This window comes from Alligator mississippiensis, chromosome 2 (assembly GCF_030867095.1).
Source record: "Alligator mississippiensis isolate rAllMis1 chromosome 2, rAllMis1, whole genome shotgun sequence".
NCBI classification, from domain to species: Eukaryota; Metazoa; Chordata; order Crocodylia; family Alligatoridae; genus Alligator; species Alligator mississippiensis.
Window position 1 is genome coordinate 295545317 of NC_081825.1, and position 15004 is coordinate 295560320.

At 51.9% G+C, this 15004-nt stretch overlaps 1 protein-coding gene across 4 annotated transcripts; it reads left to right on the forward strand.

Annotated features, from left to right (window-relative positions):
* The first annotated feature begins 5128 nt into the window (after positions 1-5128).
* Positions 5129-14472, forward strand: DACT1 (dishevelled binding antagonist of beta catenin 1). 4 transcript variants are annotated; one of them, XM_014598755.3, is made up of 4 exons: positions 5129-5443; positions 7426-7558; positions 8611-8766; positions 11874-14472. In XM_014598755.3, the coding sequence occupies exons 1-4, from the start codon at positions 5144-5146 to the stop codon at positions 13727-13729; spliced, it is 2445 nt and encodes an 814-aa protein (XP_014454241.2). In that variant the 5' UTR covers positions 5129-5143; the 3' UTR covers positions 13730-14472. The 4 variants fall into 4 exon arrangements, with proteins under 4 accessions (XP_014454241.2, XP_059579345.1, XP_059579344.1 ...); XM_059723362.1 differs by lacking the exon at positions 5129-5443 and adding an exon at positions 6647-6673; XM_059723361.1 differs by lacking the exon at positions 5129-5443 and adding an exon at positions 6667-6696.
* The last annotated feature ends 532 nt before the right edge of the window (positions 14473-15004 follow it).

Sequence of the window (15004 nt, forward strand, 5' to 3'; positions counted from 1 at the left end):
CTCTTCTTTGCAGTCTTTTCTCTTTCCTTCTGACATTACTGCTTCAAGCCCTAGAGGTTCAGGCTGACGACAGGTTTGTCTGGCTACACGGTTTCCACACTCATGCTTCGGTTGGGGAGTTTGGGATTAATTTTCTGGAGAGTTTGAAATGCTGAAACCAATGAATGAGGAAAAGGTTTTAAAAGTAATGCTGCGGCAAGTCCCTTACTGGCTGCATTTAACCTGAAAGGAATGGGACGTGGGTTGGGACACAAAGGATTGTTTTAGACGCAGGCTCTGCTCTTTTACCAGTAAGTATTAGGGTTTGGGTTGGGGAGGCTTGGTTTGCCGAGGTGGATGTCTCAATAGCCTGTTCATCTTATCTCAGGTTGCAGACCCCGCTGTGGGAGGGAATTTATATTGGTTTTTAGCTTGATGGAAAAGATACTGGGATCAGGGATCAGCCTGGTCCAGCGGAGGTGACAGTGGATTAAGAAACCCCTGGTTTTATTTCTAGTTCCTCTGAGTTACAGGGTAGGACAGGACCTCGGGAGATCATTTAGTCTTAACCCTCTCCCCAAGATAGGAACATCCTTGTCTAGATGGTCCCAACCGTGAGCGAGTCTTTCCCTTCCCTGAGTCTCTTTCCCCTCCCATGTCTCCTCTGTTTTCTCTCTTTCAACTGTGAGCTCTCTGGACTGGGAGCACCTCCCATTAAGTGGCTATTCTGCACCACCCCAGCAAGTCCCCTGATCTCGCTTCAGCCCTTTCAGTGCAAGTGTAATACAAATAATTATCATCTTCAAGAGAAAAATAAAGACAGGCTCATTCTTCCAGCGAGGTCCATGAGAACCGCTGCGCAGTGTGCTCACGTCCTTTTGAACAAACCCTGCATTGTGTGGAGTCCCTTGAATGCTCTCCTCTTTCCTCCTCTCATTCTTCCCTGCGCTTGCAAGACTCTGAGCTCCATTTTGCCCGGGTTTTTTTTTTTTGTGCAACTAACGTTTCTTTTCATGTCTTTTCCTTCAGCGTCTGCCCTCTTTCTTTCCTGCCACATGCCCATTGAAACCTAATGGCCAATTCCAGGCGGTAATGAGTTTGCACGCTGGATAAAGCTTGCTTCATTCCGGCTGTCTTGGCACGCCGACTGGAAGGGACTTTGAAGCGACGCCTCCTTGGAGCTTTCATCCTGGTTCCTGTGGGCTGGTTGGCACCGTTGTTGAAAGGACTGCCATTTCCATTGCTCTTCCCCCTCGCCCACCCTTTCACTTGGAGACGGCATTTCCCAATGACATCATTGTATGCTTATTTCAGGCGTGTTTGGCCATAAAAGCTACCAGGCACCAAAACGTGCCATTGATGGAGCCAGGCTCGTTCTTCAAAGACCATTGTTGCAAATTGCCTCTCAAGAAGGATTTTAAGACGTCAGCGGGCAGGAGGCCACGTGCAGTCCCGCGGAGGTAGGCATCAGACTGACCGGCCCCAGGTGTCCGCTTGTCTCCTGCTTCCTCTGGTTCTGTGACCGGGAGGGATGCTTTGTATCAGCCGCCACGCACAGCGCAGAAAACCAGGGCACAGCGCAGCTAGCAAGAGGCTTGTAACTTTGCCCGCACTAATGGGTCTTAACCTTTGTATTCTCAAGGCACCCCTCAATAAACTTGAAGCCAACCACGGAAAATGTTGGCTCCTAGTTTTCACCCGAGTTTTGACTACAGGAAAATACTAGAGCAAATCTTTGGTGGCAAAGCATTCAGGAAGACCGCAGCAGGTCATGAGGTTTTGAACCGTGCGGATTCCTATTTGAAATCTCGGGGTTTATCTTGTTTATCCTGCTTGCACACTGTGCGGCACACCTGAAATGATCTCAAGGCACCGCCGGGTGCCACAGCACCGTGGTTAAGAATCAGTGGCCCTTGCACTTCTGAGTCAGGGACAAAGCAGAAGGGGGAGGACTAATCAGAGAACCCCTCCCTGTTGCCACAACAGATTCAGTGCCGGGGCCCGGGCCGTGTGTGCAGTGAAGGCAAGGACCAGAAGGGTTCAGTGCTGCCGGTGGCACTAGGCTCCCCGAAAAGAAGTGAGAATCAGGCTGCAGAGACAGACGGCATAGGGCAGGGATATTCAACCTAGTGCCAGGGCACCCTGAGGTGCCGTGAGCCCCTTCTAAGGGTGCCGCCCACGATTAGCACCATTAGGTGTGCAAACACCTCCACGACTCCCAAGATAAACCCCGAGATTTCAAGTAGAAGTCCACAGGGTTAAAAGCATTCTGCCCTGTTGTGACCTTCACGACAAAAGAATTGATTTGTGACTTTTCCATAGTCAAGAATAAATTGAAAGCCAGGAACTGGCATATTTTGAGGGGTGCCTTGAGTCTAAAAAGGTGGAGAACCACTGCCTTAGGGCTTATCGATGGGTGATGTTCCCAGCTATGCTGGATTTCTGGTATTGGAATAGATAGTTCTACCAGGATAAACTCATGAGAGCATTCGTCCGATGTACGAGGGCCTCTTCAAGGCTCGTCAGCTGGGGAAGTTCTCCTGGCGTGACCTAGAGCATGGCTGTGTTGTGTGAGTACGCGGTACCGGGGGCCCTCCGTATCAATGTCCCACGTGCGCGCCTGGCACGACAAGCTGCCTTATGCTCTCTGAAGCAGATGGTGTCCACAGCAGTGGCGGGAGGAGGAGGTCGAGTTAGCGCGGGCTAGCTAGTGGCCTGTTGCTTACTGTGCAGTGACAAGCTCAGCCGAGTTTAATTCCCTTCTGATGCCATATAAACTGCAAGCACGGGCCTGGAAGGGACCTCGAGGATCATCTGGTTCAATGGGGACCAACCGTTTTGGCAGGTGGGGTACGCATTAGCCTTGCATCACCGCCCCCCGCAAGTGCCTCTTGATCCCCTTCCCTTGCCTGATCTGCTGCTCTGCTTTCTGCTCCCTCCCCCAGTGCTCCCTGCCCCACTTGCTTTTTGCTTCTTTCCCAGTGTTCCCCGTCCTGCTTGCTGCTCTGTTTTCTGCTCCCTGCCCTCTCTCCCTGTCCCCTCCTTGATCTCCCACGTGCCACCCTGTGGCATCCTGTGGCACCCCGGTGCAGGTTGGCCACCCGATCTAATCCAACCCCATCCTATGCAGGGTTCCCCATTCCTAAACCCTCCCAGCCACAGCCTTGTCCACAGTGCCTGGAGGAAGCAGAGCCCACAGCATCATCCCGGCAGCTCCTTGCACTTGGGGAAGCCCGGCAGCAGGACGTCAAGCTGCTTTGCTGCAGCTAAAACCTTCCTGACCAGGCCAGGGATGGGGACACTGTGTTTCTTAGCTCCCTTCCACGTATACCTTCATTACCGTTAAGATGGGAATTGTGAACAAAATGGAAAGCATCAGGATACCTCTTTATAAACCCGTGGTGCGTCCACAGCTTGAATGCAGCCCCCCATTTTACACGTCCAGAAGGAGATAGAAGAGCCAGAGAAGGGCAACAAGGATGATCAGTGATATGGAGGAGCTTCCATATGAGGCGTGACCAAAGAGGCCCGGTCTGCTCAGTTTAGAAAAGAGATGCTGGAGCAGGGATATGATAAGGGTTTACAAAATACTAAATCGGGAAGAGGAAGTCAGTAGGGATTTCTTCTTAACTCCCTCTGCCAAGACAAGAACTAGGGGCCATGACATGGCAGGAGTCGGTAGTCAGTTTAAAACGAACAAAAGGACCTTCTTTATCATGCAGCACCAGTAAGGCGTGGGAATCGTGGCCACCGGACGTGGTGGAAGCTGACGAGCCTGGCCAGATTCAAGAAGGGACCGAGCATGTTCTTGAACACCCTGCATCCATTGCTATCGAGCCTGGGCGTGAGGGGCACAACCTCCGAATCTGAGCTTTCTAGACGTCAATTGATTTGGGGAGACAACTCAGGAGAAAACAGGGATGGGAGTGAGGTCCAAACGAGTGCCCTGAGGGGGGACATTGGGCAGTGCACATCGGCCGGTGCTCGCTGGCCCTCGAACGAGTCCACGGTGCCAGTGGGCAGTGAAACGGTGACAGGCTTTTTGTTGCTTTAGAAGAATCACGGGGCAGTGCCCGCCAAGTAAACTACTGGGAAGGCAGCAACTCATTTTTTGGGGACAACTGAAAACATAAGAGGGACGGGAGCGAAGGCCAATAACGAGCGTGCCGAGGGCCGGCACTGAGCAGAGCACAGGGGCAGTGCCACGCGACAGACCTTTCACTGCCTTGGGTATGTGGGACGATGCCCACGAGGAAACACTACAAGCCTGTCTTAGCAAGGGAGGCCAGAGCTACAACAGCTGATTTCTGGGGACAACTCAAGACGTATCAGGGATGGGAGCGAGGGCAGAGGCTGAAAACGAGTGTGCTGAGGGGGACACTGGACAGTGCCTGCGCGATGGGCCGAATTGTTGCCTTTTGGGATCAGGGGCTCGACCCATCAAACCACACCATCCCATGCGGACTCCAGACCAGCTAAGACCTGCCTGCCCACAGCAGCTTTCCATCTGTTGACCCCTCCATGAAATCCAGTGAAATATGAACTTTCCTTTCTACCCAGGAGAACTTCTATGACCTTTTCTCCCATGCCCGATGAAGGGTGTTTGTACCCGAAAGCTTGCCAATAAAGCCAATATTTTGACCTTGTTGGTCTCATAAAAGATATCCCCTCGACCACGAGTCCTGATTGCTCGCACCCGCCCAAGGCACTGTTAGCCCCCCTGAAACCGGGCGGCTGCTGAGACAGCAGCAACCACTTGCGCGGGGCACCTCATGACAAACCCGGAGCGGAGGTCACAGGTTGATGTGCCAAGGGGGCACACCGGGCAGCGCGCACGGCAGGGCTTTGAGCAAACCAGGGTGGCAATGATCAGTCAGCCCCCTTTAACACTGGGGGAGCACTAGCACTGGTGGTGACTTGGGAGAGCTAGGGTGGTAGCGAGGGAGCCCCAGACAAAGGGGAGGCCGGGCTGGAGGAGAGACGCGGGGCTCCCGGTGCCGGAGAGGGGCCGGGTCCCCGCGGCGCACGAGGAGGAGGCGGCGCCGGGCAGGGGCCGAGCGGGGCGGCGCCGGGGGCGGCGCTGGGGCGGGCGGCGGCGCGGGCGCGGGGCGGCGGAGCGCAGTCTGCCGGGGCCGCGGCGGGGGCCGGCGGCGGCGGCGGCGGGATGGAGCCGGGGCAGGCGGGCGAGCCCGAGCCCGAGCCCGAGCCCGAGCCGCGCGGGCGGGACAGGGGCGAGGCGGCGGCGGAGCGGCAGCGCACCCGCGAGCGCCTGGAGGCCACCCTGGCCGGGCTGGGCGAGCTCCGCTACCTGCGCCAGCGCCAGCGCCTGCTCGTCCGCGGCGTCCTGCGCGCCCCGCCCGGCCCCGGCCCCGGCCCCGGCCCCGCGCCCCACGACGGCCCCGCGCCGCGCAGCCTGGAGGAGAAGATCCTGGAGGAAAACATCCTGCTGCTCCGCCGCCAGCTGGTGAGCGCCGCGCCGCGCCGCGCCGGGACGGGACGGGACGGGCGTGCGGAGCCAGCCTGTGCCGGGCTCCTACACCGCGGTCCGTCTGCGCCGGCTTAATAGTCCTGGGTCATTTTGTGCCAGGCTGGGTTATTTTGTGCCGGACTAATAATCCTGGGTCAGTCTGTGCCAGGTTAATAGACCTGGGTCATTTTGTGCCAGGTTAATAGACCTGGGTCATTTTGTGCCAGGCTAATAGACATGGGTCATTTTGTGCCAGGCTGGGTCATTTTGTGCCGGGCTAATAGACGCGGGTCAGTGTGTGCTGTGCAGTAGTCTTGGGTCGATCTGTGCCGGGCTGGAAGGGGGGCTCTGGGTTTGCTGCTCTGAAGGCAGGCAGCACGGACACCCCCTCCCGGATCCAGCTGCCGTTCACCTCCCCTGAGCCCGTCCCTGTGCGTCCAGGCTTCCTGGCGGTCCTGCCTCGGTGCTGGCAGGATCGGGCCCTTCTCCAGGGGCCGGCTGTGCTGGCCGAGGGGCTTCGTAGCGCACGAGCCTGGCCTGGAACGAGGACGTTGCAGTGCACGGCCTGCTAGCGGCATGGTGCCGGGTGGCTCGGACCAAGGGGGAGGTTGGGCTCCATGGGCGCTTGCCAATCTTGATGGCTTTTGGTTCAGGAGGTGGCTCTGATAGGTTTAATTCTTCCTCCCCAGTGACAGGACCGACCACTCAGGAGATATTAGTTGCCGGACGGCCACAGTAAAGCGCCCGGCACGATTACTCCCATGCGGGGCAGTGGTAACACTTTAATAGCTGCACTTGACACTCCAAATTTGAACCAGATGGAGCGTTGCCTAGAGTCCTTTGCAGGGGAGGGCATGGCGGGGGGACAAGGGGGGCATGAGGTGGCGCAGTGAGTTATTGCCTGGACCCCGTCACCTCTGCAGCGTTGGGTTGGCTCCAGCTCCCAGCTCTTGTCAGAAGTGGGGAAGGAGTTCGACTGCAGTCCTGGTCCCTGGTGGACAGTGCACAATGCCAGACCAGAGTCGGCGGCGGTGCTATTAGTGATCCCGTGACATTAGCCTTCACTTTCACTTCTGTTTGGGTCGGGTCCAAGGCTGCCATGAATCCGGCAAAAGCTCCCATTGAGTTCATGGGTTTTGGATCTGGTCCTCCCTGGGTGCCAAAGTGCTCAAGAACGAAACCCGGCAGCACCCGGCTGGGGGCACGGCAAACCGCATGCGTGGGGGGGTACGTGAATGCTGATCAACCGGGTAGGTGGCGGATAGCTCCTCGGGAACTGATCCCACTGACTGTGGGCTAATGAGTACAGAACCGTTCTTTATTGGAGGTTGTACACCTCCAAATTGCCTTGACATTTGTATTACAGCCATTCCGTGCCCTTACGTGAGGGGAAGAGAAGGCATTGCTTTCCCTATTGACTGCATTGCAAAATGCATGAAAGCACCCTGGCTGCTGCAATCTTGCTCTGAAGCTCTAGAATATAAGCTTGCAATGCACCACAGATGGAGGCTGCGTCTCCCCTGCAGACTGCTGCCTCCACGGCTGCACGCAGGTCAGGAGCGCGGAGTGATGTGGGGCTGGACCGATGCGGCTGTGTCAGCACGACCCTAAGTGTAGATGCAGCAACGGGGTAAAGCAGGCTTTTACCACCGTAGTCGGTTCTACTTCTGAGAGTTGGTTTTCTTATTGTGATACAAAGCCCAGCTTTGTTGGTGCTTGCAAGATACCAGGAGATGTTGCCAATACTAGTATTCCTGTACCGGGAATACTAAGTCCTTATTGAAACCTTGGCTGAAAGAGATTGGAAGGAGACATCTGCATTATAGCTCAGTTAAATCCAAGCTCGCCAGCAGGATTTCCCAGTTCTTTTTAAAGAGCTGACGTGGAATTCACAAGCTGTTCAGGTGGCCGCTACTTGTAGCCCATTTGTTTCCAGACAAGAAAATGTGGCTTACGGTGGTGCTTGTCTTGTCTTCTAGAACTGCTTGAGGAGGAGAGACGCTGGTCTGTTGAACCAGTTACAAGAGCTAGATAAACAGATCAGCGATCTAAGGCTGGATGTGGAAAAGACAGCAGACGAACACCTTGAGACAGACAGTCGTCCGAGTTCAGGTAAGGTCTTTAAGCAGCGGAGTGGAACAGTTGGTTAAAGAATTGCTACCTTCACTCCTGCCCGGCTTAAGGGTTTAACAGTTGAGAGCTGTAAAGGGTCTCATGAGCTGAAACGGGGCCAAGAGAAAGTCAGCTGCCACTGAAAGATCCTCCTCATACACTATATTTAGAGGCCGGTTTTGGGTCCGCCGAGCACACGCTTTGCAATCACACATCTCTGCTGAGAAGTGGGTTTCAGGAAAGTGAAGGAAGCAACCACATGGATTAGGAAGAAGACTTTGGAGATTCGAGGCTTCAGGCCAGAAGGGAGCCTGAGCTCTTCTGGTCTCATCTCACTGGCCCCTACATTTTTGAGGATACATGGCATTGCCTTTAGGGCTCATGTTGAGCGTCTTGTCTGCTATAAGCCCTAGACCCGTTTTAGTTCTCTGCTTTCCAGGATGCAGACTGCCCACGTCACAGATGCGGCCTGCTGTCTTAGATGCGTAGCTTTGCATTTGGCTATATGAAAGCGCATTTTGTTCACCATGAACCCAGCTCCAAATGAGTCTGTACGATTGCCCCTCCTAATCAGCTAGCTTGCATGTCATCTCTGGATCTTGTGCTTTTACATCCAGATCTCTGATGATGAATAGTGTCAGTCCTACTCACTGGTGGAGACTTTTGTAGTCAAGTAATAGTTACCAGGAAGCATAATATACTGTGAAAGAGAACTATGCCCGTAAGCAAGATCCCTCTTGCTAAAACACGGGATTTCTTTAAAAAGCTTATAAAAATTGTCCCAGATATTAAGATTTCAGACGTTAAGTGACCTCCCACTGCTATATTTTCAAATGGCTTTCAATGGAAATCCTCCCGGCATTACAGATAGTGCTGCTGTATTCTTTGAACTGCTCTGCAGGACTAAATGTAATCAGATAATTGATCACCACCCTGGAGCCAAAACACACAGAGTCTCTATTGCTTGTTTAGGGCACTAAGTACTTTCTTGAAAGCAGGGAATTTTTTTGTGAATCCAACCCAAATAAACCCAGGCTGTCTTATTTTTATAGGATTTTATGAGCTGAGCGATGGGGCCTCTGGATCACTTTCCAATTCCTCCAACTCGGTCTTCAGTGAGTGTTTATCCAGTTGTCATTCTAGCACCTGCTTTTGCAGCCCCTTGGACGGCTCTTTGAATCTCTCTGACGGACGCCCCAAATCTGCAGGTACGGTAAAAGCTGGATTAATAATTCAGACTCCATCAGGGGCATACGTGTTGGAAGAAAATATTATTTGGGGGGGCCGGGGGCGGTGCGGGGCACGGTGTGGAGCACGCTGCCTGACCCCATCCCCACCCTCCCTCCCGCACGCCCGTAGCGAGGCTGGCGCGCGCTGCTGCTGTACGCAGCGGAGGAGTGTGCAGCAAGGGCGCTGGGCACAGCGCTACGGCGGTGGAGCATGGTGGTGGCACGGCTGGAGCCACGTTTGCGGGGGCTAAGCCCCATTAGCCCCTGTCTTCCACCACCTATGACCAGGGTGGCTTTAGGGGGCTTTGGCTGACAGTGGAATTGCCGCTGAATTAACTTCTGTTTTTGCGTTTTCTGCCAAATTATCCAAGATGGCTCTAGTGCTGCCCAAACTTGTCAGAAGAGCATGTTGGATTCACTTTCCGGCCACTGGTGTGAATCAGCGAGGATCTAGAGACACGTCTAGAAATATCAGGGCTGATCTACCCAGCAGAGGGCAGTGGTACACACACACACGCATAAGAAACGACCCGATGCATTTACTTACTGTTTCTTTTGGCAAATCATTTTTACATTAAAAAAAAAAATTTAAAGCCTGGCAATCTTGGCACTCATACAAGCAAGGGAACAACGTATCAGGCTCAGTCAATAACGGCACAGGCAGGCACTTCAGTCGCCCTCTGCAGCACCGTTATTCCAGCCCTGTCCTCAGTGCAGAGCTGACTGTGATGAAGCGTGCCCTGGCTGCGTGTGGCATGGACAAATGGCTCTCATGAACAATGGAAAAGGTTTACTCTTTTTAGTGAGGGGATGATGGATGTTGGAGTTTTCCATTACTCTGCTCTAAGGATGTAAACCGCTGGGTGGACATGTGAGGAGAGGTTATATATTGAGGCTTCATATAAGCTCCGGTGTTTCAAGAATCCTTTATTTGAGTGTGTAAAGAGAGCATAAATAGGACCATTGTACTCGAACGTGATTGACTAAAGTTGTCGCCATGCTGGGTTAAGAACCTCGGTTCATGTTGAATGATGAAGAATGCTTATAACCAGCTGTATTTAAAATTTCCTTTCTGCTCTGTGAGGATAATGAACAGTGAACTTTTGCATTTAGGAATCCAGAAAAAAAATCACGCCAGTTTGCCTAGCCTACAAATAGGACTTTGTAGTCTCAGACACTTTCTAAGACGCAGAGTGCTCCGAGGTTACCCTTTGACCTATTTGATGTAATGTAACTATTCCTATTGCAAAAGTATAAGCGCTCTTTATCGACCAGACTTGTAAAAACCACTCACAAAGATTTACAGCCGATTACGCTGCTGGTCTTCTGTCTGGATAATGAAAATGTGAGACTCTTAAACAGTTGCATTCAGCTGATCCCACTTCAAGGGATGACATTTTGCAAACTGGCCTCTTTCAGTAAAGTCTTGTGTTGTTTTGGCAACAACCCTCCCTGGGCGCTAGACGGTGGTGTGCAATTTAAGAAAGGCGATGATCTGAACGACACAGAGTTGACTTTTCCTGTCTAGTGTCCTAATTCTTGAATTCACACTCTCCGAGGTGCAATAGCTTCTCATGCAAGCTGCCCCACTGAAGTCTGGGTCGCTAAGTGAGGAAAATCAGCCCCCTTTCTTAGGTGCATAAGTGTGGGTTTAAGGGACAAATATTAGATACTGATGTCCAAACATCGTCATCTAAGTCAGTGGGTCTCAATCGTTTCTGTACCAGGACACGTTTGTAACCACCAATTGCTCAGTAAATACTCAGTCCAGACTCAGTAAATAGTTGTAAGTAGAAAATGGCCCCCTGGCCCTGCCGATGCCCCTCGCTCCTGACCCCCAGGCCCCAGCCCTCCAGTGTGTAGGGAATGGGGGCCCCAAGCATCCCTTTGCAGGCCAGACCTTTGCCAGCCTGCAAGGGAAAACCCATGGTTTCTCACATTTTTCTCCTTTAAACGAGACTCCGTTTTTAAAGTTTGCTGATCCACTTTTCCAAGTTTTGTTTGCGACCTTTTCATATATTCTTGCAACCCATTTTTTTGTCACGACCTATGGGTTGAGAAACACTGATCTAAATGACCGACCCAAAAGGACGTATATGTTTTTCAGAACCAGGAATAGAAGCTCAGGATCTTTGATTCACACCCTGGTGTTTAAATCAAAAGACTGTTCTCCTTCATACCCTGTCCTTGACTCTTGACTGTTCAAAGGACATCTTGATCATCTTAGGATGGAAAATCTTGAAATCACAGAGTCATAGAAAATTCAGGTTGGAAGGGACCCCCAGAAGGTCACATCTAGTCCAATCCCCTGCTCAAAGCAGGACCAGCCCCAACTAGATCATCCTAGCCAAGGCTTTGTGGTGCCAGGTCTTAAAAACCTCCAAGGATGGAGTGTACACCGTCTTTCTGGGTAACCTGTTCCTGTGCTTTACTACCCTCCTAGTGAGAAAGTTATTCCTGATATCTAACCTCAACTTCCCTTGCTGCAACTTGAGACCAAATGCAAAACGAGTGCATTAAAAGTCATCATAAGTAAAACCCGTGCAAATCTGTGGCTGGTTTGAAGGTCCTAAAGAAAGAATACTAATAGCGTATTTCAACCTCCTAATAATTTTACTGTTGCAATAATTTATTGTCCAGTTTCTTTTTGGTTTTACCACTGTAAAAAATATTGTGTAACCCCCCCCAACACACACACACACACACACACACACACACTCTCTCTCTCTCTCTCTCTCTCTCTCTCTCTCAATGTGTTCAGGTTATCTGCGTTCCCCAGCACAGGCCAGATATGAAAGTCCACTCTACAAGTATAAAATGGAAGGTCCTTTGAGGACTGGTATACACACCAGGGTACCGCTATCAGTTAAGGGTATAATTTGTGAACTATATTAGAGTGCTTTTATAAAACTAACTGTATCCACACAGGGGGTGTGTGTGGTGGGGGTAGTTATATCTTTTAAACTATTTTAGTACAGGTAAAGCCTGACTAACTGTGTAGGCAAGGACAGACTCTTAGAAAAGACCAAGGAGAAGAAACACGACAGGTTAGCAGACTCTAATCTCTTTTTTTAAATGCATTGCAGATCTCATAGGCTGGATGGATTATAAGGAAGGCCCCCAAGAGGACCAGGCTGCAGGTGCTGTGTGTCGGTCTCTGTCCACACCTCACTCGAATTCCCTTGACGTGGTTGCAGACGTACATCCGAAGTATCAGTGCGACTTGGTATCTAAGAATGGGAATGACGTGTACCGTTACCCCAGCCCCCTGCATGCCGTCGCTGTTCAGAGCCCAATGTTTCTTCTGCCGATGACTGGCATCCCCCAGAGAGAAGAGGAGAGGCTTGGTTGCAACGGGAGCGACGTTTGCATTGGATCTGAAGCAGACTCGGCCAAAGCAGGCAATTCCTTTGCCCCGCAGAGCTCATGGTCAGCATCCTGTCCTTCAGCCAGCAAGAGACTAGACGGCTACATCCTGAGCCTCGTTCAGAAAAAGACGCATTCTGTACGGACTAACAAACCCAGGACAAGTCTCAACACCGATCCCGTGAAAGGCATCTTGAGACACGGCAGCTTGTGCGTCAGGCAGGCGGCGGGGGTGGCACATGCTAACGCGGGGAACCCGAAGAATCCCAAGCAAGTGTGTTTGCACGCTAGCGTGACTCCTGCTCTGGATACCAGCACGTTCTCCCCCGTAAAACAGCGACCAAAAGAATCTAACGAGGAGCAGCTGGAGAGTAGGAAGATGCCTTTGCCGGCTGCTTTCCCACCGAGCACAGTCAATGAACTTCCAAGCAAACACCTGCTGCGGAGCGTCAAACCGGCTTCTCAAGAGCCGAACCGGTGTCCTGTGCCTGCAACAGGGGATGTCCCAAGGGAAAGCGGCCAACTCTTTGCTCTGTCCCCAAAGGAAAGCCCCGGCAGGCGTACAGGGCTACAGCAAGAGAATAAAGCAATTCAGCCGCCTAAAAAAGTCCTGCTGAAGAACAGCATGCAGGTGGCTCACGCTGGTGCCGCTCCTCCCGTCGAGGAGAAACCTGCTTTGGATTTCAAGAGTGAGGGCTCTTCCTCCCAGAGCTTGGACGAAGGGTTGCTGGTGAACGCTCAGTACATCCCAGCCCAGCAGCAAAGCATTAAGCTTCACAGGGGCACCAAAAGTGTCCGGATTCTGAAAAGCTCAACCCTGAAACACAGGCCCCACCTTGCCAACGTGCTGGAAAACAGCTCCCAGCCCGTGCGGGAGAAAACCAAGCTTGTTGGCAAAAAGTGTCGCTTCCCGGATGACTTGGATACAAATAAGAAACTTAAAAAGCCCTCGTCAAGAGGGAAGAAAAGCAGCGGCTTGCAGCCAGAGTCCAGCCTCCCGAGCAGGCAGTCTGGCCTACATAAATCTGTGATCAAATCCCACGGCCACAGCAGGGAGGTAATCGTGGCCAAACCTAAACACAAGCGGGGAGACTATCGCCGGTGGAAGTCGTCAGCGGAGATTTCCTACGAGGAAGCCCTGAGGAGGGCGAGGAGGAACAGGAGAGAAGCGGGGGGGCTCTATTCCCAAGTGTCCCACACGTACGTCAGCCCCTACGCTTACGTTGCTAGTGACTCCGAGTACTCGGCCGAATGTGAATCCCTCTTCCACTCCACGGTGGTGGACACAAGTGAAGACGAGCAGAGCAACTACACCATGAACTGCTTTGGGGACAGCGAGTCGAGCTTGAGCGAGGTGGAGTTCGTTGGGGAGAGCACCACCACCAGCGACTCGGATGAAAGCGGGGGTCTTATTTGGTCCCAGTTTGTCCAGACTCTTCCTATCCAGTCGGTCACTGGTCCGGAGCTGCACGAAAATGCAGCCAAGGCCTTTGTCAAAATCAAAGCCTCCCATAACCTCAAAAAGAAAATCCTCCGCTTTCGATCGGGCTCGCTCAAACTGATGACAACCGTCTGACGACGTGACTTGCCTGGCTTGTGTCCGTTTCTGCTCAAAGAAACACGGTGCTTTTTTGTGTACATATTTTCATAGAGTTTTAAAATTCAAATATTTAAATTGAATAAATGGAGGTAAATTATGTGACTTGTCTGCAGACGTTGGGTGGATACCAGTGCCTTTTATGTGGAAATGAAGACCATTGTACTAGCCACAAACAACACTGCCGTTTCAGTGGTTATGTAGTGTTGGCAGGCTTTGAGAAATATTCATGTTTCTAAGAAGGGATTTTCCTTGCCTGGTCTTTCCAGCTCTGGGGCTTATACAGGATGAGGTCATGATTGAGGGGAGGGGAGGTTGTCTCAGTGGTTTTTTGCTAGTCCCTTAATTTTCTGCTGCTACTGTCCTTCCTAATGATTTGCCCCAGTTTCCTCTCCCAAGGAAGGGCTCTCCCTTCATCTCCCAGCCAGACACGGAGTGGCCTTCTCCACCATGCGCTCTGCCCCTAACACCTACGAAGTGGGATGTGGGAGTCCCCCGTTCTAGACCGAACCCTCGGGCCAGCTGTGGAAGGCTTAGTAATTCTTCGATATACTGTGTAAGACTGCTTTTTAAAAACATATGCATGCCAGATGCATGAGTATCAATAGTTTTAATATTCCTGTTGATGTCAAATTACTGTACATCATAAATGGCTGTTTTATATATCATCATGTAAATTAATATAACACATCATATGTTGTAATAAACAGTCTGTTTTAATACTCTTTTTTTTTTTTTTAAGTTTGTTACATTGATATAGAACCAGAGAAGTTGGGAACGGACCCAACATTGTCAGCGCTTTGATGTCGCTGTTCAACGCTCGCTGCATTTTAACCATGCTGTAATTGGAGCGGGTTTAAAACGCGGCTGTTCGGGACTTGTACTTTGAGGCTGCAGAGGAGGGAATGAATTCGTGAAAGCAGAGTCTGTTCTTTTAGTCGCCAGGATTTTTGTAGGGGGTTGCTCTGCTGCCTTGAGAGGATCGCCAAAGGCGGCTAAATTTAGAGGGCGGAGGGAAATTTAGAAATACCTTCTACCAGTGTTATAAGAGATTTAGGTAGGTTCCCGGTGAGAAGGCATCAGGAGCCCCTGGTACCTCCAGCAAATGCACTGAGGGGATTGGGGCATTCACCCCAGCTGAGCCACCCCCTCCAGGAAAAGAGCTTGGGGAGCAGGTGGTTTTGCTGCCCAGGGAAGGCACGTGTCCCTCTGGTCGCCCCAGCACTGGTGGTCCTTGTCAGCGTGGGGCTGCTC

Bases quoted from the DNA above. Each gene is read 5' to 3' on its own strand.
- DACT1 (XM_014598755.3), top strand. From the start codon at position 5,144: ATGGAGCCGGGGCAGGCGGGCGAGCCCGAGCCCGAGCCCGAGCCCGAG. The intron at 5,444-7,425 runs GTGAGCGCCGCG...CTTGTCTTCTAG, and splicing joins TGCTGCTCCGCCGCCAGCTG to AACTGCTTGAGGAGGAGAGA. The intron at 8,767-11,873 runs GTACGGTAAAAG...AATGCATTGCAG, and splicing joins CGGACGCCCCAAATCTGCAG to ATCTCATAGGCTGGATGGAT.